Source organism: Lissotriton helveticus, chromosome 7 (genome assembly GCF_964261635.1).
Source record: "Lissotriton helveticus chromosome 7, aLisHel1.1, whole genome shotgun sequence".
NCBI classification, from domain to species: domain Eukaryota; kingdom Metazoa; phylum Chordata; class Amphibia; order Caudata; family Salamandridae; genus Lissotriton; species Lissotriton helveticus.
Window position 1 is genome coordinate 1,085,824,240 of NC_136068.1, and position 22,072 is coordinate 1,085,846,311.

General features: G+C 42.5%; 1 protein-coding gene across 8 annotated transcripts in view; it reads left to right on the top strand.

Moving 5' to 3' along the window:
• The window catches only part of BAIAP2 (BAR/IMD domain containing adaptor protein 2), a 494,598-nt gene that overhangs the window by 347,073 nt on the left and 125,453 nt on the right, over positions 1-22,072 (top strand). For 4 of the 8 annotated variants that reach the window (XR_013598763.1, XM_078654131.1, XM_078654132.1 and 1 more), the window contains exons 10-14: positions 3,272-3,473; positions 4,648-4,719; positions 7,441-7,603; positions 9,761-9,798; positions 13,015-13,064. Coding sequence is in view for 6 of the 8 variants with exons in the window: in XM_078654131.1 (XP_078510257.1) it covers positions 3,272-3,473; positions 4,648-4,719; positions 7,441-7,603; positions 9,761-9,798; positions 13,015-13,042 (503 nt within the window). In the remaining 2 variants the exon portion in view is untranslated. Of the gene's footprint in view, positions 1-3,271; positions 3,474-4,647; positions 4,720-7,440; positions 7,604-9,760; positions 9,799-11,123; positions 12,579-13,014; positions 13,065-22,072 lie in introns of those variants that run through there. The other 4 variants (XR_013598762.1, XM_078654129.1, XM_078654134.1 and 1 more) reach the window with 2 other exon arrangements.

Below are 22,072 nucleotides of genomic sequence, written 5' to 3' on the forward strand. Positions count from 1 at the left end.
TCTTTGGGCTACATTGGGCTACATTTGGGCTCTAACATATATATAGCCCAATATATATTTTTTCAAAGTTAATTTTCGTAAAAACCACTGGAGCACATATCTTGAGACATAGCAAAGGCACATCGGGCTACCAGTCCCTACAATTTTGCCAAGTTTGGTGGAAAACCATTCAGCCGTTCGGGCTAAAAGGGAGTCCAACCGCCCTATGGAAATTAACATGGGGAAAACACGTTTTAGGACCCCCCCTTTTATCTCGGCCCCCGCTTGACTAATCCCCCCCCAAACTTTCAGGGAAGGAGCGGAGCGCCGCGAGGCAACGTAAGGAACATTTCAGGAAGATTCCTCAACCGGCGCCAAAGTTATTCCCAATAGAATGTTGCGATTTCCCTATGGAAAACAATCCTAACTATATATACCTACTGGCTATCGCCAGTAGGTAATGTATATATATATATATATATATATATATATATATATATATATATATATATTACCTACTCCCTATGGAAAACAATCCTAACTATATATACCTACTGGCTATCGCCAGTAGGTAATATATATATATATATCTTATATAAATATCTTATATTTCATTAAAAAAATTCTGATATGCAGTCTCCCAAGATGGCCACTAGAGACAAAAGAGCCCAAATGTAGCCCAAATATCAGCCAGATGTAGCCCAACTATAGCCCAATTACAGAATGTCCCAGAGTGTTCTAAAGAACAACTAGAACGCTAACAGTCTTACTTATGACAAAAGTATGGCACACCTGAAGTCATCTTGATTGGAATAAATTGGTAACACTTAATACATTTAATTTGAAAAGGAACAAAATGAGGGGTTTCATTTTGCCATAGAAATTATATATATATATATATATATATATATATATATATATATATATATATATATATATATATATATATTCACTGAAAAAACCATAGGTTACACACCAGTTATAGTTAGGAATTAGCATTTAAAAAACCTTTGAAATTCACTGAAAAAACCATAGGTTTCACACCAGTTATAGTTAGCTGGAAATTTTACTCGCATAAAACCATTGAAATTCCCACGTTATAGTTAGTTGGACTCACTATAACTTGCACGTCTGCAATGCACTGCTGATGACGTCACATATTACATCACTCATGCGTATATTTAAATATTTAAACATTACTCGCTAATATATGTATTCACTAAGATACACTTAATAAGCCAGTTAACCAATCATTTTTTTTTTTTAAACACTGAAAAAACCAAAGGTTTCAGGCCTTACATAGTTAGGAATTAGCATTTAACAAACCTTTGAAATTCACTGAAAAAACCATAGGATTCAGGCCTTATATAGTTAGGAATTAGCATTTAAAAAACCTTTGAAATTCACTGAAAAAAACATAGGTTTCAGGCCTTATATAGTTAGGAATCAGCATTTAAAAAACCTTTGAAATTCACTGAAAAAACCATAGGTTTCAGGCCTTATATAGTTAGGAATTAGCATTAAAAGAAACCTTTGAAATTCACTGAAAAAACCATAGGTTTCAGGAGTTATATAGTTAGGAATTAGTTTTTAAAAAACCTTTGAAATTCTCTCAAAAAACTATAAGTTTTAGTGGTGTTATAGTTAGCTGGACATTTTACTCGTACAAAACCAATGAAATTGCTCCTATATAGTTAGTTGTACTAACTATATTTCGCGCACCCGCAATCCACTGCTGATGATGTCACATATTAGATCATTCATGACATGGTCAGTGACATCACTGATGACATCTCAAATGACATCACTGATGACATCATCCACGTGACAATCACATACACCTTTTCATACACTATTACAATGTTTCATCACTGTTTGTAAAATACAGAGTATCATATTTAAATCCATTGTCACAGCAATACAAGTATCTAAAAATCCACTCAGTGATTCATAGATGTATACACACATCTAATCACTTGCCTATGGATTCACTCATACATGCTGTCAATGAACAATAGAACACTATCAAAAATACTTATACATCTATATCGACATTAAACAACAGCACGCATCCTATTCACATATGAAGTCATCCTACTCACTTATGCAAACAATGGATCATACTTACATATTTACTTAGCAAAACACTCATACAAACACCACTTCTTCTATTCATTTAGATAGTAAGTCATACTTAGTGAATTATAAAATCATTATTACAAGTATACAGTTATCCATACAGTCACTCACAAAATCATTGTGTCTTATGTATACTTATTTATATACAACAACTGACACATACACTGCCTTTTCTTTTTCTAGTTTGTTGGACCTGTACCTTTGAGAAATATATTTGCTCATCACCACACCCATAAAGAGATTCCCTCACCCAAACTGTTAGAACATGTAGTTTTAACTTCATATATCTACTGAATCAACTATTCACACATCTTTGGACAGTCACACACCCCCCACCGAACCACACACACTTTCACACTCCCATAGAAATACTCAGTTAACTAATCAATAACTAATATAGACTTTCACATAGCTAGTACCCAACTGTAGAATCAGTTTACACAACAACTGACAAAGTGATACAGATATTCACACAGTTTAGTCACTATCCACTATATTTAGTGAGACATTATAAATTGGTCAAGTAAACAGTCAATTACACTGCTACTAAATCCTCCATCCAAATATTTATTTATATATATCCACTCATTCTTCAATGTAAATTGCTATATATATAATGTATATTTAAATAATGAAGCAAACCACATTCACTGGATGATGTCATCAGTGATGTCATTTGAGATGTCATCAGTGATGTCACTGACCATGTCATGAATGATCTAATATGTGACATCATCAGCAGTGGATTGCGGGTGCGCGAAATATAGTTAGTACAACTAACTATATAGGAGCAATTTCATTGGTTTTGTATGAGTAAAATGTCCAGCTAACTATAACACCACTAAAACGTATAGTTTTTTGAGTGAATTTCAAAGGTTTTTTAAAAAACTAATTCCTAACTATATAACTCCTGAAACCTATGGTGTTTTTCAGTGAATTTCAAAGTTTTTTTTAAATGCTAATTCCTAACTATATAAGGCCTGAAACCTATGTTTTTTTCAGTGAATATATATATATATATATATATATATATATATATATATATATAATATGGTTTGGGATGCCGCTAGCGCTGCGAGAGGGCCAGTGCAGTATCTACATCTCCAAATGGAGTCCCTTGCTAATGGCTGGCACCATCTTTTTCTGTCCCCAGTTGAAAACAAGACCCTGCCCCGCTCTAGCTCAATGGCCGCCGGACTCGAGAAGAATGGACGGATGAGGGTGCAGGCCATCTTTTCTCATGCTGCTGGGGACAACGGCACCCTCCTGAGCTTCCACGAGGGGGATTACATCACCCTGCTCGTGCCCGAAGCAAGAGATGGCTGGCACTATGGCGAGAGCGAGAAAACCAAACTGTAAGTCAGCTGACCCTGTGCCCTCTTAATGTGGCAAGCAGTTAAGATGGGTAAAGGTGCATCTGGTGTTTTTCTCTTGTAACCCCCGAAGTGCTGTGAAAGAAGAGCATAGTGGCATTTACATGCAGATTACTGCAGAACATTAAGGAGAGTTTCTTTTCCCTAGAACCCGGGGCCTTACTTGGGTTGAAAAGGGGGGTGGGGTGGTGTCTCTCTAAAAAGCGTCTTTGCTTGTGTAATTAAGGACGTGGCTTAGACACATAAACTACATTTCTCTGGTTCCATAGTATGCCACAAGACCGGTATTTTGGTGCCTCTGCACTTTGTTATTGCATCCAGATGTATCACAACTGACCTACACCAAAAACCAGCCAAGTCTGTTTGCTTTGTTAATGATTTTGTTGGAAATAATTAATATTGAAAATGTTTTAATTATAAGACTGTGAATTAAATATTACTGAGACCTGTGGAAGGAATAGTTGTCTTCAATCACTGCTATGTTCACTCGGTTACACGCATACGTCTTCTTTCTGTCCACATCTCCTCCATCCATATGTTACGCCTCCTCTCTTTCCTTTTCAGAACCTTCTTTTTTTCATGCTGTCCTGAATTCACTTCCTCCCATCTACTTCACTTCACCAACCCCAAACACCCAACACACCCACTCACCAGTCAGCACAGCATTTTCTTTTTTCCACAATATTTTGGCAACTGTGTACCTCCTTCCCACACATTTTCACTGAATCAAAATTGCAACTAGAAAATATGATCATTGAGTTGTGCTCTCAGGAGAGAGGCCAAAGATTGGATGACCATCTATTCGGGTTGCATGCCCGGAGGATACACCATTCTTTTTCGTTTGGGCAATGCCATTATTAAAGGAACAATATAGGTGATATCAACGAGTGCTTACTAGGGGATTATTTTATTTACTGCTGGTTGGGTGTCTATAACACAGTTAAATGCTGGCATTGAGCTAGTCTTTATGAAAGAGGTTTTTCTTTATCCTGAGCGGTTCTTCCACGTGGTGCCTTTTTATTTTACAGCCAGTCACTAACATTTGCAAGCTTCTCCTTAGGTTGTGGTTGTCTGACTACTCATGAACTGTACAATTTAACCTTTGTTTTTAGAACCCACGTCTATTTCATCTCTGACTTCTGTCTTGTCACTTTAGGCGAGGATGGTTTCCGTTCTCTTACACACGTGTAATGGATAGCAGCACTGGCAGCAGTCGAACGCAAGCAAAGTGAGTAATGTCAGTACCTTCTGATAAGCAGTGCCCGACACCTCCTCGTGATTCAGTCCTCCTATATATTTGTTCACTTTTTAAGTTTGAATACGAGTGCCCCTTGATAGTGTTTGTGTAGCTGCGTTACTCTGGGGTAGCCTTTCCTTTTCTGTTTTAATAAGCATTGAAAATGCAATAGGTCTCGCCTTTGATTAATTTAAAGCCATTTGCTTTACTAATAGTATTGTATAATAAAGCAAATGGCTTTAACTTAATGAAAGACAAGACCGATTACATTTTTAATGCTTGTTTAGAATATCCGTGGAAGGGATTGAACCATCCACAGTGCCAATGTGGCTGCGGTCAGGAGAGAAGCGAGCCACTGGCAGGTAAGGGGGAGACCAGGAGCGGGGGCAGATGCTCTGCAGTGGAAGGGGTGCACGTGCAGTGTATACACACAAATGTGCCCTGTGATTGTTGGAGGGGGGTGTCTGATCCATGCACCTCCCTCCACCCTTGTGTGACATATATAGGACAGGGTAGGGGAAATTATTCGCAGGTAACTGGGTAAGCGTGCAATAATATCACTCTACCTCCATTATAGGAACGCCCACCCGCTACCACCCCAGCACCTACACGTGGGACATGCAAAGCACAGGGGGATATTTAAGCACAGGTATAGGGGAGATGCAGAAATATCACCCTTGTCCACCATAGTGTGACACCTCCCCTCCTCCAGAACCTCGGTCGATCTGCTCACAGGTGAGAGGGAGAAACCGAAAAATCCCCCCATCTCACCACAGTGTGGACTGCCCCACGCGCCGTAAACACATGCTGCATGCATAGCACAGGGGCGTATCTGCCTACAGGTGAGGCGGTGCGCAGGAACCACACGCTGTGAAACGGAAGGAGCTACAAACCGTGACAGAGCAGGAAGCACACACAGTGAAACAGCAGGAACCACACACAGTGCTAATGCAGGAAACACACACTGTGAAACTGCAAGAATTGCATTGTGATAGAGCAGGAACTACACACAGTGATACCGCAGGGACCGCACAATATGATACAGCAGGAACCGCACAGTGTGATACAGCAGGAACCGCACAGTGTGATACAGCAGGAGCCGCATAGTGTGATACAGCAGGAACCGCACATTGAGATACAGCACGAACCGCACAGTGAGATACAGCAGGAACCACACAATGTGATACAGCAGGGACTGTACAGTGTGATAGAACATGAACCACACACTGTGAATCCGCAGGAACAGCACAGTGTGATAGAGTAGGAACCACACACTGTGAGAGAGCAGAACCCACGCATTGTGATATGGCAGGAACCACACACTTTAGACCACCAGATGCTGAGAAAAGTGCTGTGTTGTGATAAAGCAGTCGGCACTGAAACATGCCCCTAGTTCTATCCTGCATGTGCTCTGTCTGTCTCGAGCCTTGGTGTGCCTTGCACCCACGCCCGGTCCCGCGTGTACCCTGCAACTGTTGTAGCACGCTCACCATTCCCAAGGCTGCGCCAGTGTGGTGGGACTGTAGGAAGGCAGGGCCCCGCAACCCACCCATGTGCCCTGCCAGCCTCTCGAGCCTCTTACCAAACCCTGCGAATTTCATTCAGGAAGTCTTTCAGACAACAGATGCTGAAACTTTCCAAAAATAACAAATCTAGTGCTTGCGGTCCCGAAAATGAAAGTGGACTGCCCTTGTAGTCTTTCGCACAACACGCGCTGAATCTTAACAAAAATAACAAATCTAGTGCTCGCGGTCCCAAAAATTGAAAGCGTACTGTGCATGTAACTTACAAAAAATAACAAATTTAGTGCTTACCGAGTAATTGAAGGAGGCCGTGTCCCTCCTCAAGTAAAATTTAGAATCCCGGTGGGCGGGGCCAAAAGCGGACAGGGTGGCAACCCTCGGTATGATTGCCTCTGGTGCAATCATTACACTGTGTTTTGCATAATCCACGACGCAAAACGGCGCGCACAAATCAGAAATGCAGGCGGAGCAGCGACACGACTTCTGGAACCGTATTGATTCCAAGAAGCTCTCGCATGGCGAGTGCAGCCAAGGCGCGCTGCTAACGCCAGGCGAGACCTAAAAATGGCATGAGATTTGGTTTTGGTAGCGTGTGTGGTTTGCCCTTGGTAAACTGTACTGCTTTCCCTCTGTCTGTAATGCTTGGGGATTATTTGGAAGTTTAGAAACATACTTTGTTTACGCCCATTGCAGTGAACTCTGCCTCCTTGCCGTCGTGTCTGCTTAAGGTTTTTAAATTGCAGCGCATCTTGTTGTAAGCTGTGACTCTTAATGTATCACACAGCAGAGAAACAATAAGGTCAAGGCTTACATGAAGCTGATGGGAGAGTGCCTTACTTGATAGCATGTAGTAGTAATTCTGCTCTATATTTGAAGGTTTTTTTCAGCGGATATATTTGTGATCCTACAAACCTTCAATTGATAATTGATATGTTAGGCTGAAAAGTTGAGCCGTATCCTGTTGCTATCACATGTTTGTATCTATAGCATTTTACTACACAGGGATGCTATTTACTTCCATTTGCTAGAAGGAATCAGAAGATGGTGCCCATGGGTGATATTGTAACCATAAAGGGAGTTGTGGCATAAGTGTCACTAGTGCAAAGTCATTATAGGACTCTGGAGGGTTGTAGGTAATGAGGTGATCAACCGTGAGTGACATGTTGCCGTTTGCATTTTATTTTTGCAGCCTTCAGCCTGGGAAGAGCAGCAGCACCGGGAACCTTCTGGATAAGGATGACCTCTCCATACCACCACCCGATTATGGTATAGCGGCTCGAGGCTTCCCCCCACAGCCAATCAGCACTTTCAAACCCAGACCTTACAGTGTGGCAGCACCTGTCTTTGCACAGGTGAGTACACAATTCTGCCCCTAACCTTCCCGCCCTAATGAAAGTAAAGATTGATGGGCACAATGTTGCCTGTACCAGGGGTACACTGATTACGCTGGGTTGCTAATTCCAGGGGCGTTTCTTGAACTCTGGCAAGCCAATGAGATATTGCAATTTGTTTATCTACCTCACCTGGTCCTTCGATCAACTTTGAGGTCTCACTGCTGCACCAGAACAATCGGATCCTAATTTGGAAAGAAGAGTAGTAATCTAATTTTGTTCAAAGGTGTTTTTTCATTAGAAGATTTCTGTTAAGAAAATGGCCATTGCCATATGTTTGCATTGCAGCAGTAATTCCTCTGAAAGAGTAAATTACATTCCCACTGCTTTTTGAAGGATTATTGGTTACCACTCTTCTCCAGTTCTGTACTTGTTTTTAGATTGAGCCTGGGCAGCGCATATGCTGCTCTGCGAGGCATGCTTTATTAGAGTATGGACTTGATGCCCTGCCTACTCTCTGCCCATATTTGTCATTAGCTTGTGTCATTGTCCTTCCTAAACACTGGCTTCTGATTCGTTAATAGGATTCATAGTCCCTCCTTAGTTCCGCATTGTCTTCATTTGTAACCTCCCATGAGGAGTTGCCCTTTTACTTTGTTTGTTACACAGTACATCTTATTTAGTCTGTAAGCACTATTTTCTTTGAGTTTCACCTACTGCAGGCACGACATGCTTTCCAGCAACATTCATCCCGCCATGCGCGCTTTCACTTTCCAAGCAGCCCAGGACAATGGCGGTCACTTCTTAGAAACGCTATATGTCTTGCATTAACAAGAGTTTGAGCTATTGGCATTGTACGTGACAATATCTTTTATTTATGTGTTAATTATCAAAACAGATAAATAAAAGGCATTGTCATTTACAATGCCAATAGCTTAAAACTCTCGCTAATGCGAGATCTATTGCATTGCAAATGCTTATTGTGCCTTTGTGCAAGACTATAACTTTGCGTGTGTGGTGAGCAAGGAGACCAAAAACACTTCAACAGAGGCCAGTGAGCTTAACTGTGTCTTTCAGATCTTCAAGCTGGTTAAAGTGTTTTTGCCACTTTATGAAAAGTTAGATTTCAACATCTCTGCCAATGGTACAGGATTATTTTTTGCTGCTTTTACCTGCAGTTTGGTCTTTACTGGTGAGGTTGCCTTTGATGGCTTCCTATTATTTCTCACCTTACATCTGACCCTGCCTGATAAAGTCGTGCTCTTCGTCTGCACTGGCTTTTAATGTGCCTTTGCGACCGTCCTATTCACTGTGACCCAGGATCTTTTGTTTTCTTTCCTTCTGTACAACACATGCCAGCAGGGTCCAGAAGAATCTCCTGAAGGGGTCCTTTCTGTCTGAGTCTGCGATTTCACCCCTTCAGTCAGTGAGCTCCCATAGTACAGTATTCAGACAGTGTTTTTGGAACTGGCAGTGTTTACTCTGTTGGCATGCCACTCGTGATGCCTCACAACTCTTTAGAGGAAAGAGTATGCATGATGTCAGCCGCCCCGGGATTCCCAGGATTACTAGGACATATGACCTGTTTCTTTGATATAGCATCTGGCACAAACCAATAGTTTTCTTACAAGCCCTCAGGTGATTAGTTAACTACACCTATCATAAGATCACAGGTTACAAGAAAACTTTGGTAATCCTGAAGATACACTCTAGTAAATGAAAGGAATATAACGTGGGAGGAATATATTTTATTATCTCAGACCGAAAGGATATTTGCATTTCCAAGTTGAATAAACAGTTTCTGCTAGTCTCCACCCTTGCCAAATAGCGGAATGTGAAAACCTGGCAAGTAACATGGCATGCTTTGATTTTTCTCCTAAATAAGGGGCCTCTCCTACAAGAGACCCCATCGCCTCCCAGCTCAGGTTCTTCACCTTCCCTAACCTCGCTAGAAACCCTCGGAGTACGCCCTACACTTCAGGCTCCCAGCAAGAGCTCCAAGCCCACTTTTTGGTGAGATGTGCAGTTTATTGATATGGCTCCTTATAGTATGTCAAGTCGTCGTAGTATAGGAAGAGAAAGATGTAGAATCATTTTTCCCGTGGCCTTTTAGGCCCATTTAGCAGCCCATTCTGAGAACTGCCGGTTTTCAATCTCCTTTTCTCTCATCTGTCCTAGGGACTTGAGGACTATGGAACAGCACGATCAACAAGCAGGTAAGACCTTACCTTTGGCTGTACTGAACATGAAACTTGCATGTGTATGTGGCCTTGGTTAAATCATCCCTGTTACATGTATTTCAGTAGATTTAAATTGATCTGTTTCATTGTGTGGTTTCTACCCCCACATCGGTGGAGTGCATGTCAGTCACAGGCACTAGTAACTTGCATGCTTTCATGTGTCCCGAGGTAGGGTTGTAAGTATACAGTTGTATTTGGATGTTCTGTGTGTCCTCCACCAAAGTGTTAGCGGAGGAATGCTTTTCTATCACAGGTTCATACGCACAACTGCTGACCGATTTTTTTGCACTTAATTTTGTTAGATGGGTGATAGCGTTTTTCACAGAAGGCTTCCAGAGAGATTTTGTTTTTTAGCAAGCTCAATTTTTTGTCCTATCAGGCTAGAGATACTTTCTAAATTAACAGAATATATTATACCTGTATATCCTGTAGGTCCTTAATGTTGGGCTCATTCAGTTATACTTTTTGCAGTGCCAGTCCCTTCCTTTGCAGTCTGATTTTCTTTTAAATCATCCTTTTATTTCTAGAATATACATTTCCGGGAGCCATTTCTCTGGATGTTAGCCAAGCTTTGCCATAGTGGTTCTTCGACCTCCAATCGGTAATGTTGATTTTTCCAGTGTTGGCACCTTCCATAGATTAACACTATCTGGTTAATTTAGTGCCCCCCCTGTCAAGTGAGAATCTGACACTGGGTATAGTTTGCCATATTAAACCTACGGATGCTGCCAACACTAGATAAACACAGTAACAGGTCAGTAACGTTTTTCTTACACTTACCTGAAACCAATTTGAATACTTATGTCATTGGTTGCTCAGGATTCTAATAAATTGCTCCTCAAATTGATGTCAAATGGAAACCCTTGGAGAGGTTTTGTTTTGATATTGCAAGGTATTCAGGCTGAGTCCAGGTGCGAAGGCACAATCCACTCTGATTTGAGATCTACTCCTGAAAAAGAAAGTTACGTCGCTGCATATCAGGACAAGCTTCTAGCAGTCCTCTTTTGCGGTGACATACCTGGCTGCCTGAGATTTCAATAGTGGTTGCGCCCAATAACTGGCTGTGACAATGCTTGACTGCTGTGACCTAGCCAGAAAATCTTCTTGCCAACATGACTGAATGGAGGTCCACCACTTTGGCTGCCTTTAACAGTACTAGGTGAGCCTAGAGTGTCTTTATGGTCCTGCAGAAAAGGGATACTGCATTGGCGGGGGAGAGTGGCGTTCTGTGTCTCTTGTCTTTTGTTTATGAAAGCCCGCAAACAGCAGTTTGGCATACTCGTCTGCTTTCTATTTCACAGCGGCAATGCCACAATGATCTCCACTGTGTGAGGAAGAACTTCTCTGGCAACGGCACCTGTTCTTTTCAAGATCTTTCCTCTTCCTTTTCCTTCTGTCTTTTTTTTTGATCACCTGATCCCTTTGGACTGCTTTGATTTTTTTTTCCTTTTTCTTTTCCAATACTGAGTCCATCAAGGAGTCCCCTGGTGCTGTTACAAATAACTCTCCCTGAAGCTTACCTTAGAGCCTTCGCTTTCAAAGCCCTTCAGAGCAGAAACTGCCAAACCAAGTTCTCCCTTCGAAGCAGCCTGGATACCGTTTACACGAAGTAGCTGGGAGAGCAGGTCTATTTCTTATTGTGCCTGTGGCTGTCAAAAAAATGGAAGATGCACTATCCCTTTTCTGAGGCGCTAAACAGAGACCGTAGTAGGATAACACTAGTAGAAAGAAAGAAAGCACCATGGTCTTGGGCGTTACGTACTGTTACATTAAGATAAACTATTGTGACCTTGCCAGTATTTTGTTTGGGCGCAGGATTAGGGGTGCTGGGTTGCCCCACTTATCAGCATCTATGCTCTTTTCTGTAAAGCTACCACTTTGAATTCAGACTTTGGTTGCACTAATGGATACGGATGGCTTATATATCTGGGGTTTCACGGTCACCCTTTCTGGAAGTGTGTAAATAGAATATCTGCTAATTGGGGGGATATTTTTCCCTACAGTTTTTTAGTATACTTTGTCTTAAATATTGTTGCCTTGCTTTCAGTATTGCCATCTTGTAATGAGCAGGGGTGTTGGATGTGTGAGCGAGGCTAATCCAAAGATATGTATTTCTAAATTAGACTGTTTGGGTGGGGCGGGGTGAGTACTAGGGGAGTATGCTGAAGGGGAAGATGTCTTTTATGGTGTACGAGACAGTTGTATGTTTGTATTTTTTTTCTTTTCCTTTTATTCTCCTAAATTCTGTTCATCTTCTTTGTATGTCTTGGAAACTTTAGAAGCAAACACGGTGGGATTGGCGTTAATGGCTACCTCTATTGCTTCCTCACGCACTGAGGTCTGGGAAGTGGGAGGAAAAAGGGGGCGACTACCCCAAGTGCAGACTTTTAACCTTTACGGTTCCTGTGAGCGTTCGTCCGTGCCAATCCTTTGACACTACCTTTTTTCTGATGTGCAAAACCGTTGAAACTTGCCTCCGTTATGGGACAATGCTGGCAATATATACATATTTATATATATTTATATGTACAGACTCTATATAAAAAGGCAACTGTTTTGTTACGTGAACAGAACATTGACATGTAACAGGAAAGTCATCTTTGATAATGTCGCAGCTTTGTATAGATTTTTAATCCGGGGTTTTTGCTTCTCAACGGATGAATGTAGAAGATTATGTCTAAGTGCTGAGTGCACTTTTTTTCTAATGAGAAATGTGCCCTGTATTGAGCTGTTTGAATAAAGTTTTATTTATTGCATTGAGGTGGAAGTTGGTTTTATTTTCAGGTTTGATGGTCCCATCTCAGGTCCAAAATCAGACCTGGTTGGGGAACAGCACTGGTGGGGTAACATGACCATTATGGTACCTTTCCTGATGCGCCACGCACATCACTGATTCGTCTGGGCAGTGGATGTCACCCATAACTACATACTGAAACACAGCACACCTTCCATATGGACCTTCATCTTCTATTTTGAGATGACCAATTTCTTAGTTGAATGCTGGGGTATAATATTTTAAAATGTGTTTCGTTTACATTATATTATCCTTCAACGCAGGTTCAGAGTGTGGGCCTATCCGAATGTGGCTTGCTCGAAAAACAGTACCATTCTGCATTTGAGTAGTGTACATTTTCCTTCTTATTACAGTGTACATGATCATATCAACAAACTGCATTTCTGTTTTCTCCACAGTGCTGATGCCGAATTTGCCAGATTTTGAGATGTATTGCTGCCTAGCATTAGTAAGTCATTTCTTCTAATGTGCCAGGGAACCTGCTTTCCCCCTCTCTCCAGGCCAGCGTCTGTGTGCATGCAGGCCTGGAACCGTTTTTGCAGATGTGCACAGTGCGGCTCTTGCTGTTTTTTGTTCGGTGACCAAGATTACTTCTGAAAGAGTGCCTGTTTGTGAAGACCAATTTGGCAAAAAATATAGTTGTGAATAATCTGGAAATATCTGGAAAAATAATGTACAAATCAAAAATAGTGCTCACGACCTGGACCCTCATTTATCCTCTGAGGGAAAATCTTTTATTAAAGCATCTCCACATCTGTAGGCTTGACTGAGACCTTTGAATAGGAGGGAAAGACTTTCTGCTCTGGTACTGCCACCTTGAAATTTGTGTTTGTCTCTACTAGTGGACTATTAAGAATTCTGCTTGGTAATTGTGCTTTAGGTCTGTTTTTCGACTTTCGGACTCCCCATGTGAGATATGTTTGACTGTATGGAATTCTAAATGAAGCTACAGTAATGTGCCGGTTCTATGATATCATTTGAAAGTCTAATACAGAAATAACCCTAGTGTTTCTTTTAGAAAATCTATAGGAAGTATGCAATAATCCCACATTATTATGTTAAGGGTTTAATTGCGGGCATACTTAGTCCTCTGGTTTAAGTCTAGTGCAGACAAACAGACCACCAAGCTTCTGGTCCAGACACCTAGTTCTTGTTTTTTGGCGCCCATATCGCAAACCTAGTTACACTGGGTCATCTCCAGAGTCTGGTGGAGCTCAAAAGAGATTATTCCCAGCGACTCCTGCAGACTCAGTCTTACAGATTTGTTCTGAGAGGCTGGCACCCACTTGCTGTGTGCAGGATGAGACTGTAGGATTGTTTTTCTGCAGCAGACTTCTTCAGTTGTGTCTGTATTAGATAACCAGAATGACACCTAGGGACTTTCTGCCCTTGCTCCAAGGATATGATTGTAGGATAATATGTGCACCCACACTGAGTTTTGGGGCCTTTTTTTAATGAAGACCTGATTTCTGGCACATAGGAGTGCTTATGAGACTTAGGACGGTGGATGTAGGTATGGGGTGAGGATCGAAGGATGATAGGATGGTGCAAGGCACTGTATGGAGGTGACAGGTGATTATGCGTTTCCATACTCTGATTACTGGTTTGTCTTTATGGCTGTGTGTTAACAATCCTTGGATGCCTTATTGTAATTGCAGGATTGATTGAAAAATCTCTGGGAGAGCTCGATGCCAAGGGTAGTAGGTCTTTGGCATCTGGCCAGCTTTAAGCAAACACTGTAGGTGGATCAGGGCTGACTTAAAGTTCATGCTTGGGTTGTTGAACCTAGCCAATGTGGTTAAGCCATAGTCCTGCAGTCCCATTTTGAAGTCTAAGCGGTGTCTATAATAGTCTTTAAATATGTGTTTAGGGCTTTATATATTTATCTGAAACTGGAATCACCCCACTAATGAATGCCACTGCACCACGGCCCAAATATCTTGGGGCGGTTGGCAGAAACTGAAAAATGCTCCTAGTCAAAACAGAAAGGTAGACCTGAGCAACTCTCCATCCACAGCGCCAAGTCTTCTGCATGGCCATGCTTAGCAGTGTTTGGATGCTTTAAGACTTCACATCGAGAGAGCCGCACATGCCATCCTTTTGTTTCCTTAGACTCAAATTGCTTGAAAACACAATCTTTTTTTTTTTAGCACTAATCGACACCAGTCACAAAATCTTTCCTCGCTGCTTCTTAGTCTTCACTGGGTTTCTAGGTGGATTTTCTCTAAACACTTACTCATATTTCAGCTTCACGCATGTTATCTGTTAATTCCTCCTTTGTTCTTCTCTGTTGATGGTGGGGGCCTGCCACCTCAACCCTCACTTCTTCAGCAACCTACGCTAGACTTTCCTCGAGGTCTTGGCCCTGTTTTGGCTCGCACTGTCTGACCCACTAATCTGATAATTGTTTTATTTGTTGCTATTCATTATGGTTGTAAACAAATCACACATGCAACGCAAACATTTTAACAATTTGTCACGTTTACTTGATGAAAGTGAGCTGTTGTATTTTTTTAATTATTTCTTAAAATGCGAATGTCTTCTGGATATCTTCCTCTATTCCCCCTAAATATGTAAAGCTAAGAGTCCAGTAAGCACAGTGTAGACCACAATCCACCTATGGATTGGGAACAGGGTATGAGGCAGTTTAGTGAGAAAAAGCAAGAAGCACAGGTATATGGAGCGTCCCTTTCTTTGACTGCTATTTGGTTTGCTCATCTTTTCCTGCACTTCCTGGAAGGTAATGTTTCATTATCAGGGATCAAAAGGTAAGTGACTTCAATTATTAAGCAAGTGACATATATATTTCAAGCGACTTTGGTACCGTTTGGAAGGCACTTTCGGTCCCTATTATCAAGTTTACTTGACATCTTTGGTTTGGGCAGCAGGGAAGCCTCTTGGGCGATCTGCCTGCAGCTTCTCAGTAAGCTTTCATGTTGACTTACACTATCCAGCCTCCCCACCAGTCACATGAGAGTTGTGTTTAAAAAATAATAACCGAAGTAGCTTTCAACCCCTGGCTGGCCCCCTCCTTTGAATTGCCTCCTTAATCTGTTTTCCACTCTATGAACATCAAGAGAGACCTGCATTATAAAAGAAAACACCTGGGGACATGCTCACACTCTTAAAATAAAAAAAGGCAATAGGGTTAGTGAGATTGTAGGTGTAAAGTCTGTTTTACAGTCTTTATTAAACCAGTGGACACAAATTTCTTCGTACAATGTTCCACGTGGGCACTTGCTCTAAGAGGTAGATGCCTTCAACTTAATTTTTTGGTGCCATTTTCCCTGTTCCTCCCTTTTGGGTTGTCAATGTCTTCATTTCCAGAACTGAACTTTTAGTTAATGAAATCCAGGAAGGTTCTTGTAGGTAAGGGGTAGTCCTGTGTAGCAAGTCTCTTTTCATCCCGCTTCATAACACCAACCCTGTGAAAAACTGATCCACTTGCCAGCTAGGCCAGTCTCTATTGAAAACAGCCAGTTGCCTAAATATTCCTAAGAGTCTTTAGTCTTCCCTAACTCACTGTGACCTAGAAGGGGATTTTGACATAGTGTAGTTAATTGCGCAAGGCCACCAGGGCTGGTGACCTTTCCATTGTCACATTGTGTTGGTAGCTCTGCATCACATAGGTTCCAATTGATGCTTCAAACAGCAGATTTCTCACCTTGAGAATATCTCCAGGGTGCAAGACTGGATCCGGAAACTCCCAAAGCAGTGTTCCTACGTGCTGGTAAGTGGCATTGTATGGGTTAGAGTTGACTTTGTTCCACTTGGGAAGTGATAAATGGCGCTGCATATAAGCGGCACCCATGTGCAATGACATCAGGTAATTTCTTTTTAAGCCTTCAGACGTGGATCTGGAGGTCCACTTCTTTAACTTATCTCTGAAGAGATTTATTTTGTCTACAATGTTTCCTTACTAATCTACATGTGTGCAAGGGAACATGTCACCCATTAAGACTACAGAGTTTAAACCTTAGAGGGTCTGTCACAAATATGTCTGTGACCGATCCATAAAGAGGTGTGCCTCTGTTGTTTGTGTTCCGTACACTACTCCAGGACTTGTGCTGACTACACCCAAAGGAACCCGAAAGCCATCCGAAATCCTAGGTGAAGCTCTGCATGGTAAAACACGTCAGGGCTCCACACAGGTCCCGCTCCCTGTCAGTCTTGAGTGCAAATCCTCTTCTGTTTCCAAAGTCGTTCCTGCAACAGATCATCTTCGCTGTCAAGTTCTTGGAGTCAAAGAAAAGCACACAAGAAGTTCAAGTGGGAGTCTGGCCCTTTCCGCCACTCCCAATTACCAGGGTAGGCTGAGTAAGTCAGTGTTTCTCAGTCTCGCTCCCATTGCACCAAGAAGCTGATTTTTTTGTTTCGTAATTCTTCATTTAAAAATTAAAGGCAAACTTATGCATAAAAGTTCTGAACAACGTAATGGACTCACAGGAGTCTATTGCCAATTCAGATATTTGTGTGCTATTAAGTAGAAACACTACAGAGAATAGGAGGGAGGAAGGCAAAAGAAGGGGTCAAATAGAAGACTAGGAGCAGATAGTGGAAGAAAAGGATATTTTGCATAGTATGCATAGTAACCCACAACCTTCATTGCTCATAGCCACAGAATGAATTAGAGTGAATCATGGATAGGGGGGACAGAGTTGGACCTACAAAATATTGGAAATGTTAGAGGGGATGGACATTGAGGATGTTGGATGGTCATAAATGAGAATGGTTGCCGTTTCCATACCTGGAATAAGAAAGAAGAAAAGGAAGAGGAAGGTGGGGGGTGGGGGGAGAGAAGAAGGGAGGAGAGGGAGGGAGGGGAAATGAGCATGCGCAATGAGAGAAAAGAGAAGGAAAAATGGGATAAGGGGGAGAAAGAGGAGAAAGAAAGAGGGAAAGAAAGGAGATAGAAGAGGAGGGGGAGGCGGGAGGATAAAATAGGTGAGGATAGAAGGTGTGAGGCTAAAGAAGAAAGAAAACATTTAGGAGTCTCAAAGAGAAGTAACCCATACTTGTTGGAACACTACCTCCTGGTTTTGCAATCGATATATTACACGTTCATGGGATGACGTCTGAATCATTGCTACTGTCCAATCCTGCCGAGAGGGGGTTGGGGGAGGGAGGAGGGGGGGGCGATTGCCATTGTCTTAAGATACACATTTTGGCTCTAGAAAGTGCAGTATGCAAAAGGCGAAGTTGTGGGCGCGTAATGTCAGGTGAATTCCTAAGATCATGCAATAAAATAATGGGAGTGGTAAGCGGTGTTGGAGGGGAATTGTTTCCTTCAGGGTATCCCCTACCTGAGCCCAGAAACACTGTCTAGAAGAACATTCGCAGAGTATATGAGGAAGGTCACAATTCACTCCCAGACACCTCTAGCACTTAGCGTTTGGCAATAATCCTGCTTGTTGTAACTTCAAAGGTGTCCAATACAAGTCATGTAAAGTTTTGAAAAGACAGAATTTCAAACGCGCCCCCCGAGTACCCTTGTCTAGGGCGTCCAATACGTCCAGCCAGACATCGTCTTCAGTGTTGACGTGTAGGCATTCCTGCCATTTCTCTCTGAGAGTTTTAAGGAGTGGTTGTAGGTATAAGTGATTAGTTAGTACACCCTATAGTCCTGACATCACTCCCTTGTGCCGGCCCCAAATATGGAAATATTCTAATATTTGTTTTATTTTTATTTATTATTATTATTATTTTTTATTTAAGAAGTTTTCTATAGCGCTGTCAAGACCCAAAGGTATTAGAGCGCGTTACAGTAGGAACATAGCATATAAACATGTGCGGGAGGATGGAATTCCAAATTTTGGGGGCGTTTCCAGTGAAAGAGCAATCCGCTGTTCGTTTCCTTCTAGTCTTAGGTGGGATGAGTAGGTGGGATGAGTAGGTGGGATGAGTAGGAGGGAGTTAGAGCTTCTCATATTCCTGGATTGACCTGCTTTCTTGAGTTTTTTTGCCAGGTATTCGAGTTTGCCTGTATGGAGGGCGTTGTGGGTTAGGCAGGCCGTTCTGAAGTTACTTCGCATTTCTACTGGAAGCCATTTGAGTTCTTTGAGTGCAGGGGAGATATGATCAGATTTTTTGATGCCGGTGATCATTCTGCCTGCCGCATTTAGTGTTGTTCAGTGCCAGGTGCGATTTAGGAATTCCTGTTAGGACTGCGTTCCGATAGTCTAGTCTTGACAGTACCAGAGATTGTGAGGCCAGTTTGAGATCCTTAGTTGGAATGTAGGGTTTGATTTTGTTCAGAAGTCTAAGGTTAAGGAATGCACTTTTGGCCGAGTTCTTAATGTGTTTCATCATGTTCAGTTTTGGGTCTAAGGTGATGCCTAGAGATTTGACAGAGTCTACTAGAGTAAGATTCCCTTTGAGCGCATCGATAGCCTTTAACCATTCGGTGATTTGTAGGTTATCCTCCTTGTTCGAGATGAGGAGTGTCTCGGTCTTGTCTGGATTTAGTTTGAGGTGATTGTTTGTCAGCCATTCTTGAACATCTTTCAGGACATCATTTAATCTTTGGATGACTTTGAGAGAGGTAGTTTCCAGATAGATCTGCGTATCGTCTGCATAGAGGTGGAAGCGGATGTTGGGTTTTCTGAGTAGTTTGGAGAGCGGTTCCATATAGATGTTAGAGTTGTGGAGAGAGCACCGATCCTTGAGGGACGCCCTTGTTGACTTGCTGGGTTTCGGAGGTGAAGTTCTTGATTTTTATTTTTTGCGTGCGATTGTGTATAAAGGAGGAGAACCACTTGAGAACTACCTCGCCAAGATCAGCTCTTTCTTGAAGATCCCTGATGAGGAGATTGTGACCCACCGCATCAAATGCTGCCGAGAGGTCAAGGAGAATGAGGAGGCAGCATTTGTCAGAGTCTAGTGATCCATGAATATCATTCATGATCAGAATCGCTGTTTCTGTGCTGCAACCTTTTCTGAAACCAGACTGGTGGGGGTCCAGTAGGTTGATGTTGTCCAGGTGCTGTGTTAGTCAATGAAGTACGCATCGTTCGAGTGTTTTTGAGAGCGAGGGTAGGTTTGATACAGGTCTGAAATTGTTCAGATCTGTCGAATCTAGACCGGGTTTTTTCAGCAGGGGGGTTACTTGCCCCATTTTAAGGCAATCAGGAACCACTCCATTTTTTAAGGAGCTATTTATGATTTTGCCCCATAGCGGTGCAAAAGTGTGTTTCATTTTTTTGATTAGTAGGGGAGGAATGGGGTCTGAGACATGCGCTGATGGTTTGGAGGTGGAGATCAACGAGATTATCTCAGTTTTTGAACGGGCAAAAGCTAAGCCAGGGGGTGGGAGAATCGCCAGGATAGAGAGCATGAGGGACAGCCGTGATGCTCTTCATGGGGTGAGATTTGTTGATGTCTTATGATAGTTCGATTTTTGCGATCTTGTCGTTGAAGAAGTGGGCGAAGTTGTCGCAGAGTTCTTTGGACGCCTGTACAGATGCAGACACTGGCTTAGAGGTTTATTGTCTAATGATGCTATAGAGCTCCCTCGGTCTGTTTTTGGCACTATCCGGTGCCTCGCGGAAGAAGCTGGATTTCTTGATTTTGATGTGGTTGTTGAACTTCCTACGGGCTGATTTCAGTTGATCGCGTAGGATGGCGGTCAGGTTATTTCTCCACTTTCTTTCTTTGGCTCTTAAGTTTCTCCTTTCTAAGTTGAGGTCAGAGTTGAACCATGTTCTGGATGGAATGGCTCTGCTCCTTTTGAGCTTTAGTGGAGCAAGTTTGTCGAGTAGGGACACTAGCTCTGAATTGTACCGGTCAGTGAGGTCATTGGTGGAGAGGTCGACTTTGTTGTCCGGGAGAAATGAGCTTATCTGATCTTCCAGGCTATCCAGGGGCACTTGGGAGAGGTTTCTCATCCATTTGGGGGGGGGTTTGTGGGGGCTGTTGGGAGAGGGTGAGGGGCTTGATATGAAATAGGATCATGTGGTGATCTGACCAGTCGACGGGAAGTATGTGGTTGACCGTGATTGAGTTCTTTTGCGCAATGATGGCATCCAGTGTGGCTCTAGTTACCCCAAAGTGGAGCTTTAGAGTGTAAACGATGGGCAACCCCAAGAAGACGGTGTGCCATGCTTGATATGTGGTTTACATCACAGGATGCGAATGTGACATTTCAAGGCAGTCATCATGCTTAAGTAGTGAGTGTTCCGTTGTGACCCATTGTGAAGGGTCTGTCTTGCCTGGGAGTAGTTAGGCTAATTGCGAGAGGTGCAGGGCTAAACAATAATGTTCTATAGATGGCAAACCCAAACCACCGTGGGAGCAGCAAGCAATTCGTTTGGCAGCAGCTAGACAAGGACGCATAGATCCCCAGACAAAGGCCTGTATACGGGCATCCATGCGACGTAGTTTGGATAGAGGAACTACAATCAGAAGCATTCCAAAAGCATAAGTAAAGCGCGATAAAGTGACCATACTTACAGCCTGCAATCTTCCCCATATGGAAAAACTCAAGAGACCATTTAGGGAAATCAGTTTCCATTTCGCTATAATGGATGAAAGATTGTCTGAGACCATTCCTTCCAAGCCTCAATTAAACTGAATTCCCAGATATTTCAATTGCAATGATTTCCAGCAAAATGGGTATCCATCAATTGATGCTTTTGTGGTTTCCGAAGAGAGCAGAAGAGCCTCACTTTTATCCCAGTTTACCTTATTACCGGAAAGGGCTGCAAACACATCAATCTCGAGCAAGGCTGGCAAATAATGAGAGAGATCCTTTAGAGTAAAGAGGATGTCATCAGCATATAAATATAGTTTGGATACACCTCCCGCTATAGGTATTCCCTAATCCGCGATGAGTGGCAGATAAGTGAAGCAAGGAGTTTCATCGCCAGCATGAATAAAAGGGGTGAGAGGGGACAACCTTGACGGGTACCCCTTCAGATTGGAAAAAGATCCGAAAGAAATCTACCACAATTGACCTGGGCTACTGGGTTGTCGTATGGCAGGCGGACATTGGAAATAAACTGATCGGCTAGGCCAAAGTGTTTCATGGTGGCAAAGAGATAACCCCAGTTAATGCAGTCAAACGCCTTTTCTGCATCCAAGGAAAGAGTCACTGCATCTTCCGCCAACTCTTTTGCAGTCAATAAAGTATGGGCTAGTGTTCGAAGGTGATTCCTGGAGGAACCGCCCGGGACAAAACCAACCTGTGAATGGTGTATGAGGGATGGAATGACTTTGCGAAGTTGTGCCGCCAGAATACTTGGCAAACTTTGTACGTCTCCATTTATAAGGGAGATAGGACGATAGCTATCACAAGCAAGTGAATCTCTGCCCGTCTTGGGGATAACCACAAAAAAACGCTCTATTAGATATAGGGCCTAGTGGAGCTGTCTGAACATCCTCATGAAAGGCAGAACATAGAGTATCAATTGTCTCTTCCCCAGATCATTTATAATATTCCGCAGGAAATCCAGCTTCTCC